General features: G+C 43.8%; 1 protein-coding gene across 4 annotated transcripts in view; it reads right to left on the reverse strand.

The window, feature by feature from the left end:
* Positions 1 to 1,132: 1,132 nt before the first annotated feature.
* Positions 1,133 to 18,292, reverse strand: part of PLBD1 (phospholipase B domain containing 1) — a 42,497-nt gene continuing 25,337 nt past the window's right edge. For all 4 annotated transcript variants that reach the window (XM_030457864.1, XM_030457875.1, XM_030457872.1 and 1 more), the window contains exons 5-11: positions 17,737 to 17,901; positions 16,433 to 16,577; positions 8,360 to 8,560; positions 8,101 to 8,241; positions 4,537 to 4,722; positions 3,320 to 3,426; positions 1,133 to 1,403 (exon numbers count right to left, since the gene is read on the reverse strand). In XM_030457864.1, coding sequence (XP_030313724.1) covers positions 1,236 to 1,403; positions 3,320 to 3,426; positions 4,537 to 4,722; positions 8,101 to 8,241; positions 8,360 to 8,560; positions 16,433 to 16,577; positions 17,737 to 17,901 — 1,113 coding nt within the window. In that variant the 3' untranslated portion in view covers positions 1,133 to 1,235. The remainder of the gene's footprint in view (positions 1,404 to 3,319; positions 3,427 to 4,536; positions 4,723 to 8,100; positions 8,242 to 8,359; positions 8,561 to 16,432; positions 16,578 to 17,736; positions 17,902 to 18,292) is intronic.

Consider the following 18,292-nt stretch of genomic DNA (forward strand, 5'->3'; position numbering starts at 1 on the left):
CTCCAGCCTCTTACACTTAACCTCCTCCTGCTCCAGCAAACAAATCCCTTCATCCCCTACATCTATTTTTACCTGCAGCAAAACCTCTGCTGTAACTGTGGATCTCCCTGTTCCCTCAGCAGGTATCAGCCCTACATTGACAGTCAGATATTTAGGCTAGAACCTCACCCATGCTGTGGTAACTCATTCCCTTCCCCATCACATGAGCTAAACTCCAGCAGCCTGATCAGAACCTCACACTGCTCATTCTTCACCTTCATAATACAGGGCAGTGCTGTACACTATTTAGCTTGGACCATTAAGGCCATGAGGAAAAAGCTGTTAATTTTGTTTTACTTAATTATACATATAACATCTAACCCCAGTGACTCGCTCCTCAGTGTAAACACAGGGAAGAGTAATATGTGGAGCCCCAGCCCTTGCAGCCATCTCACTGTCACATTCCACTTCCACAGCTGAGGGAGCAGGCAGAGAGGTCCCTGAGCAACTGCATGGGCTCATCAGCAAGAGATCCATTGCACGGGCACACACACACTCAGTTCTTTTCCTGCTACTTCACTGCAGCCCAGGGGAGGGGGAAGTGTGGGGGATGTTTCCAAAAGTTTTCCCAAAGCATCAGGCTGCTTTCAGAACTCACCAGGCACAGCCCTTCGCTACCTTCTGCAGCCTGATCCTCCCAGGTTGCTTTGGAAAGACAAAGAACATCTTGGAAGCACCACTGAAAGCCACGCTCCATAGCCAACAGGCACATTCATCTGCCACGGAGCACACAGCCTTCAGTGTCCTCACCAGGGATGCTCCTTGTGGGCACTGCTCAGACAAAAGGCAGATATCAAGCCAGGGCTTGTGTCCACCTAGGGCCACCATGACCTGGCTTGGCCCAATTTTGGAGGCAGGTCCAATGTTGGTACTAGAGACAAATCAGTCTCACTGCTGGCACTGCAGCTCGCTACTGCTCTGGGAAGAGCTGTGGTGATGGCTAGGATCAGCAGTGCCATGCCTGCTTCACACCAGTTCTGGTCCAAGAGCTCAGAAGAGCATAACATGCACTGGGCTGCACTAAGGTAGCCAATGTCAGCACAGCGTGCCCAGCAGGCAGGGCAGGGGGAAGCAGGTAAGGCAGAGAGGCATGTGGACATCCAGGTCGGTTTATTACACACAGGAATTAAAATTTCTATTAAAAAAAAAAAGAAAAAAGAGAAAAATAATCCCGTTTGAGAATATCGATGCTGGTTTTACAGGATCGGCCTCATGGTGACAAAATTAAAGTTGTAGGAGTCTGGCAGGCCCTGGTGTCGCGTGTGGTTAAATCTCCTCCAGGTGAAGACAGGGAGACCTCCCTGCACAGGGGGGCCATTGATGGCGGTGGCTGTGAAGGCTGCAGCCAGGCGGAAATCTGACACCTGGAAGAAAGGAGGGGAGCCGGGGGCAGAGGGGTTGCATGGCAGCCTTTGACACGAATCCACCCTGCCGAGCAGGAACAGCTCCGGGAGATTTGGTAACAAGGCTAAGAAAGTGAGCAAGGGGAAATGCAGGCTGAGCAGGCAGCATTCCTTCTCTGCACAGAGACCTCTTCAGCCAGGGAGCAGCCAGCGCTGAAGGGCAATAGCAAAGCAGAAGCCCACGCTGCCCTCAAGCCCTTGTGCTGCCCAAGGTGAGAGGCAGCACAGCCATCTGCCTTCAGGACAACCCTCCCTGGGTCTGGGTGTCTCCAAAGAGCTACAGCAGGCAGCCTGAAGAGTCTGACCTAAGCTCTCCTGCTAAAGCACTTGAGGTGTCCCTTGAGGCACTGCCAGAGTAATTCGGGAAAGGACAAAGGCAGAACAGAGGGAATATTGCTGCCCAGCCCCTGCCTTGCTCCTTCATGAAGGGGGCCCTACAGGAGAGCTGGAGAGGGGCTGTTTGCAAGGGCCTGTAGTGATACAATGAGGGGCAATGGTTTTTAGGTTAGAGAAGAGTAGGTTTAGACTGGATGTTAGGAAAAAATTCTTTACCATGAAGGCACTGGAAAAATGGAACAGGTTGCCGAGGGAGGTAGTTAAGGCCTCATCCCTAGAGATATTCAAGATGAAGCTTGATGAGGTTCTGAGCAACCTGATCTAGTTGAGGATGTCCCTGCTTACTGCAGGGGGGTTGGACTAGATGATCATTGGAGGTCCCTTCCAACCTAAATTATTCTACAATTCTATGATTATCTCCTGGAGGTCCCCAGCCTATTCCATATTCCCAGACTCAGAGACACTGAAATTTCCTTTAGTGTTTGATGCTGCTCTGGACTATTTGTCTCAATGCCCCTCTTAAGTCACCTGTCCTGCCCCAGCCCAACCCATTCTCCTTGCTTAACTCTGCTGGTAAAGGCACCACAACCAGTGTGTACTGACCTACTACTCCCTTACCAACACCTCTACACAGCAATTTTCCGTGTTCATCTCATAATAACCACCTCTGGGAGCTCCTACTGGTCACAGCAGCAGGTAGCTGGCCTGGGCTTGTGCAAGCTGACTGGACACACAGCCCTGGCAATGCCAAAACAGCCTCCCCAGAGCCCATCCTAGCAACCATACTCCCAACCCTAAAACACAGCAGGCTGGACACCCCCGGGTGAAACACTGTATGATTTCCTTGCACACCAGGGTTGGATTGCTGCTTACTCAAGTATTGCCCCTCACAGTGAAAATACCACACAAGCTGCCCAGAAAAACTGCTGCTATTTTCCCAGAGGGTGGGTCTAAGGATTTTCCTGCATCCTCCCAAAAAGCAAAGGGATCTTTCTTTACCAAATTTTGCTTGAAGCAGTTTCACAGAGAGGTGGAGCCCTGGAGCAGGGTGACTCACTAGAGAGAGCACCAGCTTTTTAAAAGGTAAAGGTAAAGCTAAAATGAGTCTGAAAACACATTCCTGTGGGCTCTGAGGAGGCACACACACAGCCCCCATGAACAGGAGGCTGAGGCTGTACAACTCACCTTCCCCAAGTGATGATCAAAGCTGATTTCAGCCTTCTCTTTGGCTCCTCTGGCTGCAAGGGGTTTAATCCCTAAACACCACTAGAGTTTCCACAGATATAACTCTTTGGAACACCTGCCCCTGTATCCTCTGCCCTCTGTCACTGGTGCCAGGACTGGTGTGAGGGACAGAAGAAGGACCCTGCACAGAATTACCATCTCAGCACCTGCCCAAGAACTGGGACAGCAAAAGAACAGGGAAGAGACAGGCCCAGCCATGCCCACCCTTGTGCAGGGAAACACATGATTGGTCTGGATAGGAGCACAAGCAGGCTGCAGCAAACCTCCAGCAGATACTTTGAGTTGAGGTAATTTACCTTGGAGTCATAGCAGCCTGCAGGCACTGGAAAAGAAGGATTGAGGTCTTCCCGGCAGCAAATGGTGTTGCAAGGATTGTGTTCGGCATAAGGATCACGCTGGTAGTCTGGGAAGAAATGTGGTGGGGGGGAAAGGAAAGAAAGAAGGGAGAAAGAAAACAAGTTAGTCCCCTCACAAAAAGCTGATGCAAAGTGCCTGAGCCACTAAAAGCTGGGTAAGTGTGCTGGCAGAAACGCAGGTCTGTCCCCCTGCCCTCATGCTCCTCCCCAGGCACCAGAGAGAAGTCAGTGGTGCTCAAGACATTAAGTAGAAAAGCTCCTAATCCAAGTCCATACATCAATTTCTTCATCCCAGGGGCACCGCTGCCAACCTCTAACCACAACCATCTGTAATTCCACATGACAAAAGCTTGCAGGAACTTTGTCAGCAGAGAAAAGCAGAAGAGGAAGGGAATGGGGGAAGGGAAAAGTGCAGTGGTGAGAGCCTTTGTTTTACTTTTCTTTTTAGTTGCCCTTCAACTATCCCCTTGTAGTAACTGCAAGCTAGGAGGAGAAGGTGGACAAGCCTCAGTGTCTGTGAGCCTATACTGCTACGCACAGCACAAACAGCAGCAATACTCCACCCCTGGGAGAGGCCTCCCAAAATCCAAGCCCAGTAATCAGCATGCTTCCTATAATTGGGAATAAAAATACAGCATCTAAAGCTATCTGTACTTAGAGATGGGCTTAGCCAGAAGTTAATTAAGCTGGTTTTAAACCAGTTAAGGAGAACCCTGCTAGAGAAAAGCAGAGCAGATCATTAGCTACCAAAGATAAATTTGCTGAACCAGGAAAAAAAGATCTGAAGTTTTACACTAAATTCTATGGTCTGATCTTACGTAACTGCTGCTTAAAATTTAAGGCTTTTAAGACTGATGGGCTGTAGATGTATTAAGTGACAGCAGTCCAGCGTGTCAGAAGCTCTCTGGAAATGTCCAACAAAAAACCCAAGGGCCCTTGTTCTAGAAAGAATCCTGTCTTGTTTCTGTTAGAGTGACTTTAGCCTGGTTTCCCACCTAACAGTAGCCTTGTGTTACCTTTTTGCTTTATATGTACTCTGCACCTACAGTAACAACTCTGATTTGCACTAGGGTTACAGCTTCCCACTGTAATGCAAAAAATAAAAGTAACAGTGTTTTGTTAAGATCAGCTCCACAGTACATAGACATTTGTCTTACTGTTGTATCTCATGATGTACTTCATGCTTTCCAAGCTGGTCACCTTGCCCTGGTCTCGACGGAAGATTTTTGCTCTTGGAGCAAGCTCATAAGAGAAATCCATGCCATACTTCTCAACGTATGCTGCATACCCACTGAGATTGTAAATCTTTTCATGGAAAGGGATATTATATGAAGGCCAGTAACCTGTCAGAGACAAAACCCAGTCTGTTAATCACTTTAAAAACCTGGACGCTCTTGCTGATATCAAAAAAGAAAAATAAACCATATTCCACACTGCATCGCCGTAACAGCCTGTCGAGGAATAACACGTCCAACTGGTTTGGACACAACAAAATAAGGGAATAGTCATGACCAGGGTTGACTCCCAGTAGAACACCACTGGAGCCTGTACCCAGGCAACCCGCCCCCAGACTTCCACCCTGAGGACTCATCCTGCAGAACAGCCAAGATCAGACTTGCAGAACTCTGAGGCGAACACGCAGAGCAGCCACAGCCCTTCTGCAGAGGTTTCGTGGCTCAGCCTCAGAGGTTGATTATTGAACCTGCACCAAGTTTCCCAGCAAGAGGCTTGAAGCCACTCCCTCTTTTTTCCTCCCCACTTCCCATCTCACCAACAGAGTGCAGAGATGTCAGGGACAGACGGATACAGAGAGGGACACACAGACCACAGAGCTCATAGCAGTGAGCAAGAGGCAGGTCAGCAAAACACACACACGTTTTGTGCAGTGGGGGTTGGAAAGCTGTGGTTGCACACACAGTAGTAAGGCAAGATGGGGAGAGGATATAAACTTAAAAAGTGATAAAGCAACAGAGCAGAACCCTGCCCTAACTCTTCCAAGAACAAGTGTGAATCCTTCAGTTTTGTTTACTCTGAGAGCAGAGTTATTAGCCAAAACTCCTGAGAGTTTTAGGCAGGTGACATACAATTCCCTGAAACAAGACAGGTACAGAAAGCAGAAAAGCTCATGAAGGGTCAGGTGACCATGCAGGTGAGAATTGGGGTACAGCAAGTCCTGGAAGAAATAAAAAAAGATACCTATACTTTAATGGGTTTGGTTGGTTGGTTGACTTTTGTGCAAGGCAAGCACCCAGGAGTGCTGAGGCAGAGAGCATGTAACATGAGTTAGTCCCAAGAGCAGCACACTTTCATGTTCTCTCCAAAGCAAAAGCATTCCAGTTGTCAGTGAGGAATGCTGCTTCTCAAATCACACATACCAGAATTTGGCTCAGAGATTTACTGTCTAGACACTGGTAAATGGAGCACTCCAAACACTAACGTCAGCCAAGCACGTGAGGAGTCTGGCTGTAAAATGCTCAAGTGAATCAACGGGGACACACTGGAAGTGATAACACTCGGGTACAACACAAACCCCCCAAAGGACAGACACAGCATTCAGCACTGGAACACTGCCTACGCAAAGGCCTCACTAGCTTGGGTCCTGCCCAGCACACAACAGAGACAGGAATACCCTGTCTGCTGGCATTTGCTTACGTGACCTAGAGCCTACCTAAAGGAAACAAGTTGTGTACAGGTACTGAAACACAGGCATCCTCCAGAAATGAGCACACTTGCCAACCTTTAACTATGCAGGCCGGAGGACACGGATATATCAGCTTCCAAAGCAGAAGGGTTTAGTTGTGATTTGAAAAGGTGCTATTACCTCACACAAACACAGAGTTCACAGATGACCTCCTTCTCCCACTTGGAAAACTTTGTTTACATTGCTAAAGCAGAGGAAGCTATTTGCAATGTCTCTTCCACAAATAGCCCTTCCGTGCCTCAGTCTCTGCAAGACTGCAGCACCCAACCTAAGGCAGCTTTACCCAAGAGCTGCTACCCAAGTCACCTGCACTGGCCTATGCAGCAAGCTAACAGAAGCCATAAAACCAACAACAACAAACAACAAACAAAAATTAAAAAAAAAACACAACAACAAAAAAAACCACCCCAAAACAAAACAACCGACCTCAATTTTCAAACCCATGAAAGAAAATGCCTCCTTTTCCCTCAGATACAGCACTTAACTACAGCAATGCTGCCTTTGTTCACCCGAAAACTCAATTCTCATTCTGTTGTTTTTAGGTTTATGCTTGAGAGAGACTTAAAAAGCCAATGCTGGTATAAACTCACTCTGACCAGGCTGGAGTGTCTAAAGTGCATTACCTTTGAATACCAGCTACAAGGTAATTATGGAGTGTGCAAGGTTCAGCTGTTCTACAAACACTTGAAGCCAGTGCTGCTCTCGAGAAACTTCCTTCGAAGGAGCCACTCCAAGCACCAGAGAACAGGGTGAGGGTCTCAGTGGGATTTGTCTGGTGTCCTGAATATAAGCATGGAGGAGTCTAAATCTGCTGCTTAGAGTAGCTGAGGTCTCTAAGGCAGTAATTCTGCAGTGCTTAGCCAATCCTGTGTGTTGAGGGGTGTCCTGATGTTTAAACTACCCAAAAAATAACAGCAGCACTATCCAATACACACACAGTGCATTTAGATACCTAAACAAAGCTATACAGTAAATTTAAAATAATGTGGTTGCATTGTTTCATGTGCCAGAGCCAGAGAGGCCTCCATTAGCTTTTTTTTTGGAGGGGGAGTCTGTACCACAATGTGCAATACAGCACACAGAAGCCAAATACATTTCACCATCAGAAGTAAACACAAATGATGGAAGATAAGGTGCAACAGCCTGCTTTCATACCTTCAACAGATAAGGAAGCCAGAGAAGGGAAAGGCATGGGATTTTCCCAAATTACCTATAAGAAACATCTCATAAATCCATATTGATTTTGCAGCAATGCCTAAAAATAAGCCAAAACTCTCCAAAGAGCCAGACACAAAGAAAAAATCTGAAGGGAAATAACTCCCAGCTGCTAACAGATATGCATTTCCAGTCATTTTGAACATGAAGAGCAATTTGGGGAGAGAACATAGAAGATCAGACATAAACTTACAATGCTAGAATGAGCTCAGGCTTTTGGATGCTGACAAAGTTTCTTGACAACACTTGCGAATTAAACCAAATAGTGGGTGGGCATGCTTCACCTGTATGTTTGTTTGCTTATTTTCCATCAACATGTTGCTAGTCTTGCTAGAAGATTTTAAACTGCAAACATTTATCAGATAACAGAGCTCCAAAAACGTTCAGGAGCTGAATCTACCAGAGAACTACTCTCATATTTAAAAGCTCTTCTTGTCGTAGGGTGACACACTCAAACATTTCAAATCGCCCACAGCATCACAGTTACTTAGTAATACTTCAAACAGACCTCATGGGTATCTAAAACAGGGCAAAATAATAACAACAACAACAACAAAAAGCAAGGAAAAGAAAGCTAGTCTGTTTTTCCTTCTCCCACTAAGTAACAGAGATCCTTAATACATTTCTGCCACAGCATTACAGGAGAAACAAACACAACATCACAGACCTGAGCTTATGCAAAGCTTTCTAACCTCAAACTCATCGCTAGTGTTCAATAAGCTCTTCCCAAGTACAAAGCATGGTTCTCAACCAGTTGGCACAGCAAGATGGCTTTACTAAGCCAGACACTACTATGAGCTATTACCTTTCCGGAGAACATTTGTTTGATCAGAATACTCCACAAGGGTTGGGATTTGCTCAACAATGTACAGTGCACCTTCATCAAGGCTCTTCTGCAGCTTGACTTTCTTCAGGTCCAGAACCATGTACTGATTGTTGTAGGTCCCTAGGTATGAGAGCAAAGAGAGAGTTACATGCCCTGCCTGGGGAAGAAAAAGGGTACAAGGGGGGAGAGGGAACACATTACTTTTTTTCCCCTAAGATTGGTATGAAAGTGTACTTACCAGAGTTGCACTTTGAGAAGATTTCTGCCCAAGATTTGCCACCATCTGCCATCATGTTAGCAATTCGGACCCTCTGCCAGGCTAACAGGGATTCAGGCACCACTTGCTTAATAAGGGTTTCATTGAACACACTGTTGGTAGTCTGTAACATTACCAAGCCACTGCCTAGTATGTAAAAGTCATCCAGGGACACCAGAAAGCCTTAAACAGCAATAATACAAAATTTGTTATCTGTGTGAAACTTTGATATACCGATAGAATAAAACAGAGAAAAGGCAAGAGAATGTTAATGGGTCAATGTGCTCATGTTTGAAATCAAATTGCACACATATGAAAGATGAGGTGGGGACTGCTGCAAGTGATTTTAGCCCACCTGTCGGAAGCTTCTCATTTGTCATGCTTTCAGCACACAACCCAATTCTTTGTCTAGAGCATTTGCTTCAGGTTTGCAACCCAAATTTGGAAGTTTCTCCTTCATATGTCAGCATATATCTTATTCTTACACTAAGGATTACATACTGCAAATGCCTAGTGAGTGTTTGTTTCTAACAAAGAAATTCCTTTAAAAAATACAACAAGGAAAATCAAAAGCACAACCTCCAAAAAGATATTTTCATGAACCAGTTTCAGTTTTAGATTTTTATTCTGCAAGAACAAAAGATATTCCTTTACATTAATCCCTTCTGGACTAAATCAAGCCAAGCAGTAAATTCTTCCTTCTAGTTTAATTTTTTCCAGTCTAACTTTTCTTAAAAGCATCTCAAAAAACCCAGGCATCTCTTAAAGATTACACCATATCCTGTATAGGAGAAAACATCAGAAAGACTCCTCTTTCTGACATGTTGTCACTGGAAATTTTTTTATGCTTATCAGCCCTGTAAACTCAACACATCAATGGATCTCTGGGCAGTATTCCCTTTCTAGGTTACATGCCAACAAAAGTCCTAGATCCAACTGCAGATCCCACAACAGGAGATGGTATACAGAGTTGGAGAGGTCAGCTATAATGCCTTGAATAACATCCTGAGCAAAGGAGAAATTACTTTGATATTCCCCAGCGGATATAGGGCTGCCAGGCTGGGGAAAAAAGGTTGTTAACTGATAGAGAAGTCATCCAGGACTTGGTCTCTTGCTAATGAATTTTCAGTGGAAAATGAGTTTTCAGTGTGCTCTTCTAGGAGTACAAAATGCTGCACAACAGCATAATGATTGAGTTCCACGATGAAATCTTCAACAGTAAGCTTTATTAATGCACTCTGCAAGCCAGGGTCAGCAAACCATAACAGCCAGAAAGATGACTCAGCTCTGCCTCCTATTTCCAGGCTTTTATGGAAAGCAGAAGCAATGCTAAGGGCTCAATTTCAGCAAGATTTCTCTAAAAGTCTCAACTTCTCAAAACAGAGGAGATGCAAGGAAATATACTTTGTGGTCACCTGTTCTCTAAAAATGTCAGCATAGAATAGGTAGAGTATCCTGGCAGATTGTGGTTTAGATATTAGAAAGAATTTCTTTACGGAGAGGGTGATCAAGCATTGGAATGGGCTGCCCAGGGAAGTAGTGGATTCTCCATCCCTGGAGATATTTAAAAAGAGACTGGATGTGGCACTCAGTGCCATGGTCTGGTAACTGCAACGGTGGTTCAAGGGTTGGACTCGATGATCTCTGAGATCCCTTCCAACCCAGCCAATTCTATGATTCTATGATTCTCGGAGACAGAAAAAGTCTATCAATAAGTACTGCATATCAACAGCTGAGTTCACTCTCAAATAAGAAAGAACAACACTCTAAACCTGGCTTTGCCAGTCAATTTTATTCAAAGACATGGAATACTCCATCAATAGGCTGTTGTGTACCAGTTAAGTGCTTGCCCATACAGAAGACATTGTTAAATAACTGATTCGAACTGAACACCAATTCCTACGTGGGTGCCAATGCCAAGTGCCCTACTTCAAAACAAACCAAACAGTTTTTCTTATTATTCAATCAGCAGCCGAGAAAAAAACAGAAAAAAACCCCTCAACTCAAAGCAAGTGTCAGCACAAGGAATGATGCTGAATTAACTGAAATTTGAACTCTGTAATTCAAACAAATTGCAAAGCTCAGCTAAGCTGAAAACAAAGGAATTTCTTTCTGGGTCTTAGTATTTACCAAGTTTTACCCTGAAATCTTTTATAATACAGCATACCCTCCATGATACACCATTTCTAGCCTAAGTATTTCAAGACATCATATTGGAAAAGGATGACCAGAGAGGCTGTGGAATCTCCTTCTCTGGAAACTTTCAAAACCTGCCTGGATGAGTTCCTGTGTGTCCTGCCCCTAGGTGACCCTGCTTTGGCAGGAGTTTGGACTAGATGATCTCTAGAGGTCCCTTCCAATCCCTAACATTCTATGATTCTATTCCATTGTGACTTTAGGAACAGGCAACCCTGAAACAAAGTCGAGCAAATACAACAGGTTTACCCAGGGCAATTACATCCACAAAAATAAAACCTGAGTGAAGCCTAGAGATATCAGCAGATATTTGAGATCCTTGTGAGTCATTCTTCTCTTTATGTATGAAAGTCTGTCACAACTGAAAATGCTTTTCATGCTAACTTATTACATCACTCCACAGTTCACCTGTTTTTTTTGTTTTGGTTTTGTTTTTTCTGTAAATCTGTCTACCATTTTTATCAGTCAGTAACTCTCAAATAATGTTTTTCTTCCCCCTCCTCCCTTCCGAAGCAAGTTGTCTTGCTCATTCAGTACTACAGGCTGGAAGGCAGAGACATGAGGTCTATCCACCACCTCACAGGGATGAGAGCAGTTCCTGGCTGAGATGCTCAGTGCTCAGGGCTATGAACACACTTAGCAATAGGAAAGGAGAGGTCTTCTTTCTCTGGATTAGTTTTCTTAATCTCGTAAGTAGCTGTTTCTCATGTCAAGACTGAGCTCCCACCAGCTGCCTTCCTTCCACTTGCACATCCTACAGTATAGCTCTGACCTCTCATTTCCAGAGTGCTCCTGACTCTTCCCTCTGCTTCTCTCCCAGTTTCAGGCTGATGTTGAAGGGAACACTGAAGCAAGAAATGGTCTGTCAATACCTCATAAACAAACTGGTCCCTTGAGTACAAGGGCTACTACCCTTCCCATGTTTGTTCCTCCTAGCTCTTGCTCAGGCTGTGGGGCAAGATAATGTTGCACCTTCTGATCCTGCAATACCATCAGATTGCTTCAAAGCAAGGGAAATGTCACTTCTCTCTCCTGCCTCAGCAGCACACATATAACCACCCATCAAGACAACTTGTGCCATCTTGTTCCCATGTCACAGCCTGCCTCAACCAAGCAAGATCCTGACAGCAGACCAGAGCAGCAAAGGCAGCAATAAGTTCTTCTCAGCTGTTTTGCTTAATCAGCTACAGAATATACATACTTAAAAAGACTTGCTTAGCCCAGAGAATGCAAACCAGATTGCTTGGGTCCAAAAGCCAGATTCCCTTCAATAGTGTTCAAACCTAACTGTTCAAGAAGAGGTCCATCCAAAGTATGGAAAAATCTTGGGAGCTGCAACCTCCCTGCTGCTGAGGGAAAACTGCAAATTTCATCAGCTAATTGCCTCATTTCTTTGAATGCCTCCATGGGGCAGCATAGAGCAGTGATGCCACACAGCAGGTCTTTGGGAGGCAGCAGGGAGGTGCTTTCCCTCTGATCTTTTACTAGGCATGTCCTGCAAAACATAGGACCTACCAAGTCTCTGTCATTGCATTTCTTAACCCCCTCCAAATGAGCAAAGATTCATGCAACATTTCTGAGCAACTGTGACATGTCTGTACAGTTTCAGTTCTCTCTCAGCAGGAGAGAAAGCTACAACTATGAGCAGAGTTCAAGTGAGAATTAGGATTAGTGTCAAAACAGGCAAGTGGCTACATCATTCTGCAAAAGCAGAGATTACTATTGCCCTCCACTTCCACTTGATCAGGCCTCTACAGCACAATTGCTGCTCCAAAAGGGAGCAAAGAGAGGACATGTTGCAACAGTGAGGTTTGAGCATCCCAGCAGGAATGTGGGGAACTGCTGGGAAAGCAGGGAGAGACTCTGTAGGTCCTGACTTCCTCCTATCTGCTCTGTCACAGCAGAAGCAAAGAAGCTCAAGGCACTCCATCATAATGCAGGAATAGTCTTAGATCCTTTGAGGCACAACAAATACTAATTTTTGCAGTGCAGTAGCCTGTCTTTTGAAATTCAGTAAATTAGAAATCCAGAAAATTTTACTTTGTGACCCCAGTAGAAACTGGGGATTTGCCACATTGCTTCTGAGAAGACAAACAATGCCTTGAAGCTCTTCTGACACAGCTTTTGGAAAGCAAAAGAGTTTAACTACATATCCAATCTGCTGGATGACAGAAGTCTTTTCATTACCCAGGTGTCACTGAAGGTCTGAAAGGACATCTGTCCCCAAAGGAAGAGAAGAAGGAAAAAGCTATGGCCCCACCAACTACCAAAAAGAAAACTAACTGCTTTCTGGAGGATGCATATTCCTGGTTACAATCAGACTGTGAAACCTCTCTATGAGATTACCTGAAAGAAAAAAGACTTTAAATGGGGCTCAGAAGAACAAGCTGCTTTTGAAAGTGTTAAACAGGAGATTGTGCAGGCAATGGCCCTGGGACCAATTCAAACAGGGCCAAACATTAAAAATGTGCCCTATGCTGAAGCTGGGAGTGACAGTCCTACATGGAGCCTCTGGCAGAAAGCTCCAGGAGAGACTTGGGGTGAACCTCTAGGATTTTGGGGTAAAAATTTCAAAGGCTCTGAGGCCAAATACACAGCTACTGAAAAAGAGATATTGGCCACGTACGAAGGAGTTAGAGCTGCTTCAGAAGTGATTGGTACTGAAGCACAGCTCCTCCTGGTGCCACGATTACCTGTACTATGTTTTATGTACATAGGAGAGATCTTCCCTTCATCATGCTACTGATGCTACATGGAGTAAATGGATTGCCTTACTCTCACAGAAAGCTAAAACAGAAAGACTCAATCATCCAGGAATTGTAGAAGTAGTAACAGACTATCCAGAAGGCACACACTTTGGAATGCCACCAGAAAAAGTGGTAAAACAGGGTGAAGAAGCCCCACCACATGACCAACTACCAGAGAATGAGAAACAATATGATCTTTTCATTGATGGATTCTGTTGTCTGGTAGGAAGCCATCAAAGATGGAAAACTGCTGTGTGGAATCCTACACAACTAGTTGCAAAAACAGATGAAGGAGATGGTGAATCAAGTCAATTTGCAGAGGTGAAAGCCATCCAATTGGCTTTGGGCATTGCTGAACAAGAAAAGTGGCTGAGACTTTATACTGACTCATGGATGGTAGAAAAATGCCTTATGGAGGAGGTTAAAGCAGTGGAAGCAAAACAATTGGCAATGTAGAGATAAACCTATCTGGATTGCTGAACTGTGGAAAAACATTGCTGCACTATTAGAGAAACTTGATGTAAAAGTGCATCATGTAGATGCCCACGTACCTTCATATCGAGCATCGACTGCCCTAAGGGTAGAAACACAGCCCTACCATCTGCCATGGACTGACCCACAATACCCTGGAAAAGGGTGGAGCTCCAGATGACCTGTCTTTTAATGCATCTTGTTTCCTCCAAAAGTCAATACTTCTACATATATTAGCATCATGTTCTATTCAGGGGAGGGTAGGAGCTTGGTATTTCTTACTTATTCTATCAGGACAGAGAATAAGAGTGGAAACTTGCATGCAGGTAAAAGTTAATTATCAAGCTGAGTTACAGCCAGGACCTGCAGATTCTGTAGTCAGATGCCCTGAAAATATAAGGTTTCATCCCATCACAACATGAAGCAGAGGAATTTGGCAGTTCCCACCTTCCAGCATGATCATTACCAAGCCAGTGCTTCACAGCTTGCTCATCCCCTGGAAAACTGCAAGTTTGTGAACTACACCCTGAGCTAATGCAATTTGCTGTAGTCAATGGATCCCACCTGTCTGGTGCTTCTGGTAGTACCCTGTAATTAGGCAGCCAGTGAGTACACTTCACGTACCACAGGTCCCAAACTTCACTGTAGCCACGGAAACTGTTTTGCAACAGTTATCACTGAATTTTGTTGGTAGAAGTACACCTTACTACATCAAGTGTCAGTTAATTGGGGTGGAGAAGCACTTGGTGAAGGAATCTGCCATCCCGGATAATCCAGGAATGCACTGCAGAAAGTGCTTCTGCTGGATCCCTTTTGGTTAGATGAGGTCTGGGGCAGAGCCTGCTGCCTCAAATTGGATATTAGAAGAAACTTCCTCACTGAAAGGGCTATCTGACACTGGAACCAGGCAGGCTGAACCACCATCCCTGGAGGTGTTCAAAAGACACGTAGATGTGGTGCTTAGGGACATGGTTTAGTGCTGGACTCAGTAGAGTTGGATTAATGGTTGGACCCAATGATCTTAAAGGTCTTTTGCAACCAGAATGATTCTGTGATCACTGTGTCAAAAAATCTACCTGGCAAAAGCAAGTTTTACATCAGCACCTCTGCAGACCTCAACATTCTCCTGGAAGCACACTGGGATTTTGTACACAGATTTAAACAGATCCTGAAAACTTTGGCATAGTAGTAGCTGATTTTCAGGTATTTTCCCATACAGCAAGCTTTTCCAGTCTCATCAAAACAGAGAATTTGTATTTCATTTCATACAAAGAATCCACAAAAGGAACAGACCAGAGACATCAGCATAGACACTCACTGAAAATACAATAATAAATACTCTGCATGGCTGATCCTGATCCCCAGGTTTTAATTTTGCAACAGTTGTGAAACAGAGCCACATTCTCCTGAAGGATGCACTATCTTCTACAGTAGTTCTGCTAAGACATACAAGATCCAGAGTAACCTTCTGTACATCCAGATGATGTACAAAGCTCAGGCAGAAAGTTTGGCTTTTTAAGTGGTTACGCATGCTTGGCAAATCCTTGCAACAAACAACAACAAAAAAATCCTCTAAGGGAGTCAGAGATCACCCAAGCTCTTGAAAGGCAGCATACTTAACAGGCATTCACCAGAATTCCTCCCTCAAAGCAAAAATCTCACTTGTCAAAAAATAACTGAATGCAACTGCTTCTCAAAACAGTTTCCTACTCAGTCTCAAGAGTCTCTGCCATGAAGCACCTTTGCCTTCACAGCAAGGCAAGCACAGCGATTCAAGAAGGCACATTTTGAAATCATCAATCAACAAAATTTCATGAAAATGAGTCTCCTGTGGCACAAACTTCACTCTAAAAGGTTTATGGATACTCTTGAGTATTTTAGTATTTCTGAATTTGAAATTCCACCTCTAAAAACTTACGCAATGCTGACTCACTCTGTGCTTTGTTTTCTCACGTTAATATTGGTGCTTCTCTAGCAAGAGTACATATTTTACCCCTGAAATATTAACTGCTGGCACTTCCTAACATTCTTCCAGGAAATTTTCCTCCAGAGGAAGATCCTAAATATTCTCACTGGCTATATTACTACCACATGAAAAACGCATTTAAAAATACTCCCCTCTCCAACAGCTTATAGAGAAGCTGGAAGAGGGAGATGTGAGGGGGGAGGAAAGAAAAAACACACTGCTGAATGTTTGCTGAGATGATACAATAGCAAACAGCCAGGGTTTAATACTCTCTAATAATCCCATAGCAGCAGGAGTCATGCCACAGTGGTAAACAGAAGTGTTCAAAACTCTTATTACCAACTATGTGAATACCACAGGCAAGGTGAGAAGCTGAGATTACTGCAGACTTCATGAGCAGAATTCAAAGCAGTATGTTTGTGCCAGAAGTAGAATGTTCAACTATTACTATTCAGAGTGCTGAAGAGGATTAATCATGAACAAAAGATGATGACAACATCACATTCAATCCAGAAAATCAAAGGCAACATTTTGACTCCTCGGTGCCTGACAGTTCTGAGGTAGACTGAAACCTTGTCTTGTTGAGGTATCATTCTTATTTCTACACATGACATTTGCAACACAGTAAAACAGTCAATGCTATCTTGGATATCTACATTGTTTGCTTGACTTTACCTGGGTAACTGCTGAATGAGACACGGCTGGTGCTGGTGTTCGGATCAACTATATTGAAGTTCCAGTGCTTATATATTCTCAGTGTGGCTGCATATGTAAACCAGCTAGAATGAGCAAAATATATATTCTCATATCCAGGTAGAACCTGAAAAACAGAAGCAGAAAGATTAATCATTTCAGACCCTACTATACTCTGCATGTTTTGTACTTGATAGAAGCTGGGAGAAAAACTTGTTTTAAAAAGTTTGCTGGATTGTATTGTTCAAGAAAGAGCAGATTCTTGTGTTTCTAACTGTGTACTTAACAACAAATTTCTCAAACATCTGGAAGTAATTCTTGCCCATGTGTTGTTTCCAACTGATCAGTTGTTACTTTTCAAAATGAAATAGCTTAGGACTTTCTGGGGCACCTGCATCACATGGTATATTTTGTTTCCCCATTTTCCTCTTTAATACTTGTATTTACACATTCAGATCAGCTCTCTGTGAAAATACCCAGCATTAATTCAGAACATGCCATTTCTATGAAAAGGCCACTGGGTGACTTTAAAATACTGAAAGAAATGCAAGTAAATTCATGTTGAAAAGGTAAATATATATATTAATAGTACATCTTTTCAAAGCATTTCCCTGGCCTTAATCTTTATTGTTAGCTCTGAAGCCTTCTGATCTAGACAAATGCTTGAATTAATGCTTCTTAATTTAAGGTGAATATTGTTGGCTTAGGATACACAGAACCTCCATATGCTGACTAGATTCCTGATAATTTTAACTGATACATTTGCCTCCACGATGTATCAAACACATCTTAAAAGGCTTTTTCTGTCATCACTCCCATTGGACAGCCATTCCAGAGTATCACTGTTACCACTCGTAAAACATCAGTCACTTGCACCCATTGGTTCTTCTTCTAGCACTGCCCTTTAGTTCAAGTAATCTTCCCTTCCTCCCTCTGTATTTGGCCACAATATCCCCTTTCAGACTTAACTTGACTAAGTGAAACAAGTTAGTCTCTTCCAGTCTTCTCTCCATGACAGTTCCCCATTCCCTAAAAATTCTAATAGATTTTCATTGTCAATCTCTGTGGTTTTGGCTTGGTTTGGTTTCTTTCCTGCCCTTGAACAAAAAGTGAGAAAAACTGCACCCAGAATCCTGCGAAGGCACAAATGACAACTGGAAAAAAACCACCTTGATTGACAGAATGTCTGTTTATGCACATGCAACATAAACAGCAAAGACTCCAGAAGTGCAGACTCATGACACTGCAAATCAAGAGTCATGGGAGATGAAATTCCTGTTGCTCACCTTGATGAGTGCAGAGCAGTGACCCATATCCCACTGGTATTTCCCATGGCTGCCTGAGTCCACATTGCATTGTCCACTCCGTGAAGAATACTCAAATAATGCAGGAATGAGGTCCAACAGGTCTCCAACTGCGTTCAGAAACTGGACATCAAAGATGCTCAGTGGCTGAGGAAAGAGAGAAAAAAGTCCACAAAAAGCACTTTCAGACAGAGAAGCATCAAGACAATCTCAGCTATTAAATTTTTTCATTTGCTCTCAAAGGAAGCTCTTGCATGGTCTATGAAATATCTGCTCACAAGGCCTAGGTGATCAAACTCAGTGTGGCATTAGGCACCTAGCTAGCTTTAAGAATCTTGCCCTTGTAGTGGAATCACCAATGCTAACATTTTTGAGAGAAAAAAAAAAGAGGGGAAAAAAAAAAAAAGCACTAGCAGTAACTTAGGAAAGTCTTGTGTGTCTTTGCAAACAGCATGCCAGTCAGCCTGCTACTAGTGTTACATTGGAGTAAGATCTAATTTGTTTTCTTTATCTAGAAGCCTTTGAAGAGCCTCACATT

The sequence above is a fragment of the Calypte anna genome, chromosome 1, assembly GCF_003957555.1.
Source record: "Calypte anna isolate BGI_N300 chromosome 1, bCalAnn1_v1.p, whole genome shotgun sequence".
Classification (NCBI taxonomy): Eukaryota; Metazoa; Chordata; class Aves; order Apodiformes; family Trochilidae; genus Calypte; species Calypte anna.